This window comes from Bidens hawaiensis, unplaced genomic scaffold (assembly GCF_021521415.1).
Source record: "Bidens hawaiensis isolate Kalapana, Puna unplaced genomic scaffold, B.hawaiensis_p1.1 tig00048249_1, whole genome shotgun sequence".
NCBI classification, from domain to species: domain Eukaryota; kingdom Viridiplantae; phylum Streptophyta; class Magnoliopsida; order Asterales; family Asteraceae; genus Bidens; species Bidens hawaiensis.
This window is the reverse complement of record NW_027506068.1, coordinates 125,007-128,871: the sequence shown is the minus strand read 5'-3', so window position 1 is coordinate 128,871 and position 3,865 is coordinate 125,007. Positions and strand designations below refer to the sequence as shown.

Genomic DNA, 3,865 nt, shown 5'->3' with positions numbered 1-3,865 from the left:
GCCTACTTTGTGTTTGCATGCACTAATGTTACGTGTTTGGGTTGTACGTTTGCTCGACCCTGATGTTATAAGTGGATGTTATATATATATATATACTGTTATATATAGGGATGTAATTGAAAGGATGTTTACATATACATTTTGTATATGTATGTATGAGGATGTTTAGTTTTCGGTAATGATGTTTGATGGATGCACCCTTTTACTTTTTAAACTTTTGGTATGACTATCATAATTATTACTACTGATATTATTTACTTAAAACTTGAACTCACTCAGCTCAAGCTGACTTTGTGTGCATGTTAGTGTGAGTTTCAGGTTAGGAGGAGGATGCCTTATCGCTTGGACGTGCACGATGCTACTTGGACGGTGAAGGGCATACTTGGATGGAAGATCTTATTATTGAAAAATTTATTTTAAAAAGCTTTATAAAATACATTTAAATTGGTTTGGGCATAATTTCCTGGAGTTTTGGGAACTTATTTTATTATCTATGTTTTCTGCTGAATAATACTCTGAATTGGTTATTTTGATGAAATGAATGTTTTTAAGTTTAATTATTTTTACAAGTGTTTTGTATGAATACCAACTGTAGGGTTCCCGGGGTTCGAGGCCTTACACATCTTCAAAAAGACTTAGGGGAATTCTTATCAAAAATACTCTTTCTCCGCTATGTTGTCCGGCAGCTATTTCGGCATCAATAGAGTTACGGTGGAAACCTTTGCATATCAATCTTGTACCATTACATAAACCACGTGACGGATCAATATTCTGTATCAATATCATCGGACATCCAATTTTCAATCGAAGTTTATGAGGTGGCAAAACACTAACATTTAGTGAGTTTAGGAACTCAGTTGGATAAAAGTTGTGTATATCGTCCTCAACTTCGTCAAAACTGTAATAAACCATTTCCTCACCTTGAAAATTGTCGATCATTTGATCAATAATCTCATCAACACTCTCATTTCTTGTGGACAATATTGCTCTAGATGCTATATACTCCAAAGTACATACACTGTTTTCGATTGATGGAAAGATTGCGTTGAACAACTCCTTTATAGAATTTTCTTTGCTAGTGAAAGGAATTGTCATGTCATCGGGGATGCGGATAAAGTTTTCATCGATCGATTCTTCAGTTCCGTCACCGACTATTAAAAGAAAATCAGAAAACCACGAATCATTTAATGCTCTCATATTTATAGTCAACCGCATCTTTTTAGTGACGCGCCATAGAGGCGACATTCGAAAACTTGAGTCTACAGTCTGTGCTCGAGTGCCGCGTTTAACAACTGGAAACACCTGTCTGAAATCACCTCCCATGACCATTATCTTTCCACCAAATGGGAGTCTAACACCAATGATGTCTTGCAATGTGCGATCGACTGCCTTTATCGCCTGTCGTTTTGCCATCGATGCTTCATCCCATATTATTTGTTTGGCTGACCTAATTAGTTCGGCGGTCCCACTTTGATGTTTGATCTTGCACATCGAATTATTATTGAGATTAATGGGAATCTTTAACCTAGAGTGGGCGGTTCTCCCTCCTGGCATATTATTAGCTGCAGCACCTGATGAAGCTGTTGCAAGAGCAATAAGACCACGTGAACGAACTTGAGCAAGCAACGCTTTGTACACAAATGTTTTACCCGTTCCACCTGGACCATCTATAAAGAACAAACCCGGCCGATCATTGTCCACATGCATCATGATCTCATCATACACAATTTTTCGGTCGCAATTAAGTGAATCTCTAGCAGATAAGTGTTCAGGTTCCACAACTATCTTGTATTCCTCTTGTACCTCACGATGCAGTGCACATTGCAAGTTAACATCATCTGTAATTTTTAGGAGATTGAATTCTTTTATATTTTTCCCCATAGATTTTAGATATCCCCTAATCTCAGTAACAACCATATCTTGAACTCGATGGATATTTTGGCAATGTATCCTATAATCTTCAGACATTGAGTCAAAGTGAGCATTCTATAACTTACGAACATCCCCAGGTTTACAAAAAACCAATATTGTGGCGAATAACCCACTGCTTTTGGAAACTGAAATAGAGAGGCTTCTGTGAGACATTGCGATAAACTATCATTGTTCTCTATTAAGCCCATCTCAAGGGCCGCTTTTCGAAATGTCAGGTACTTTAAACCGTTAAGTGTGCGAAGATCTTCAAAAGAAGTTGGACCTTTGATATTTGACAAAAGTAGGCGTAAGTAGTACCTTTCTCCTTCAACTGGATTAGCTGAAACAATACGACCTCTTTGTGCCCTTTGTTTACGACAATTCCAACGACGTGAGCCTTAACTTCTCCAAGGAGATGTTTTTTTTAAAAGTTGTTCTTTAAGATCCTCTAGTTTAGCACGAAACACTCTTGAAACAAGCTCTGGACGATCTTGAGCGGTTTGACCAGGTTTTAAATTATCAAATATCTCAGACCACTGAGGATTACAAGTCATCGTAATGAATAGATCGGGCTTGCCGTCATCTTGAACTAAAGTCATAGCATCTAAAAGCCGGCGTCGCATGTCGCGAGTCCCTCCGATGAAACTTGCAGGCAAAACGATCCGCTGTCCGACTCTGTTTGGATGAACCTCACCAGCATGGACACAATCCACGATACCTTGGTACAAATATGCTCTTATCTTATCTTGGTTTCATTGAAAAAAATGTAAACGTGACATCTCAAGTTTTATATAGACATCTACACCAAATTTTTGTAGCAATCTACCACCAAACAAAAGTACATTCTCAGCAGACCGAATTTGAAACTTGTAACAATAGTACTCTCGCATAGCTACGGTTGTTCGACGACCTTCTGTGTTAGCATCTGAATAGATTAAAAAGGGTAATAATTAAGTACATTACACTTTTAGGTTCTATTTATGATCTTCACTTAGAAAACATAGTTAGATTATTGGTACCTTCTGTTGGTTTGTCGATGATGTCGGGATCATTGTGGACTTCACTAATTGATACTCCCTGACGTGGTATGTTAGGATGCCAACCAGACTCCCCATTGGGGAAAAATAGAGGAAAACATAATGGATCATAACAACCATAGTATGGCTGAATATTTTGACTATATTCAGACCTACCGTACACAACAATGCTTCTGTTGTACGAAGTGATATTGTCATTCCCTTCAACCCAAATACCAGCAACCTATATAATGTTGTATTGTAAATAAGTAAAAGAAAAGGTAATTATAACTTGCTTTGAAATAACTGAAATAATATAATATTATTTAAACCTCAGATGTGGTTGGTCGGTTGTACACCCTTTGGTCAAGTTCCACTGAAGCATTCAAAGTAACTTTATAGTTGTCAATAGGTCCAAGTTCAGCAAGAATTCGAAATGTCTTGACATAAGGGTTTGCCAAAAGAACACGTGTCAAGATCTTCGTAATATCTCGATCAAGATTTCACCATTGGAGTCTAAGATCTAGTTCGGTATCAGGATCATAAAAATACAATTGTAAGTACCTAGGTGTTCCATCCCTCGAAACCAACTAGTCGATTCTGTGATATATTCCTTTATGTGCACGAAAAGTATATACACCATCTGTAATGAAAATTTGGTGTTATAAGCACGTATGTTTTTCCTAAAAATTTCTCCAATTTCATCTTGCGATGTGAAAAGTCGATACAATTCAACAGGAATTTCACAATCTACTAATTTTGTTTTCCCACCCATACAACAAAAGGTAGGGAATTCAAATTTAAATCGTTTCTCACCACAATGAGGACATGGGCTTTGTGCTTTTAATATGAGATGGTATCTTAGAATACCATCATAAACAAAATTTTATGGGTCCTCTTCTATGTTCTCATCTCGGATGGATGGTTGATCAACAGCA

General features: G+C 37.3%; 1 protein-coding gene across 1 annotated transcript; it reads right to left on the bottom strand.

Annotated features, from left to right (window-relative positions):
- Positions 1 to 615: 615 nt before the first annotated feature.
- On the bottom strand, positions 616 to 1,968 carry LOC143616583 (ATP-dependent DNA helicase PIF1-like). Its single transcript, XM_077089381.1, has one exon. It carries the CDS (start codon positions 1,966 to 1,968, stop codon positions 616 to 618), a length of 1,353 nt encoding a protein of 450 aa, XP_076945496.1.
- Between the last annotated feature and the right edge of the window lie 1,897 nt (positions 1,969 to 3,865).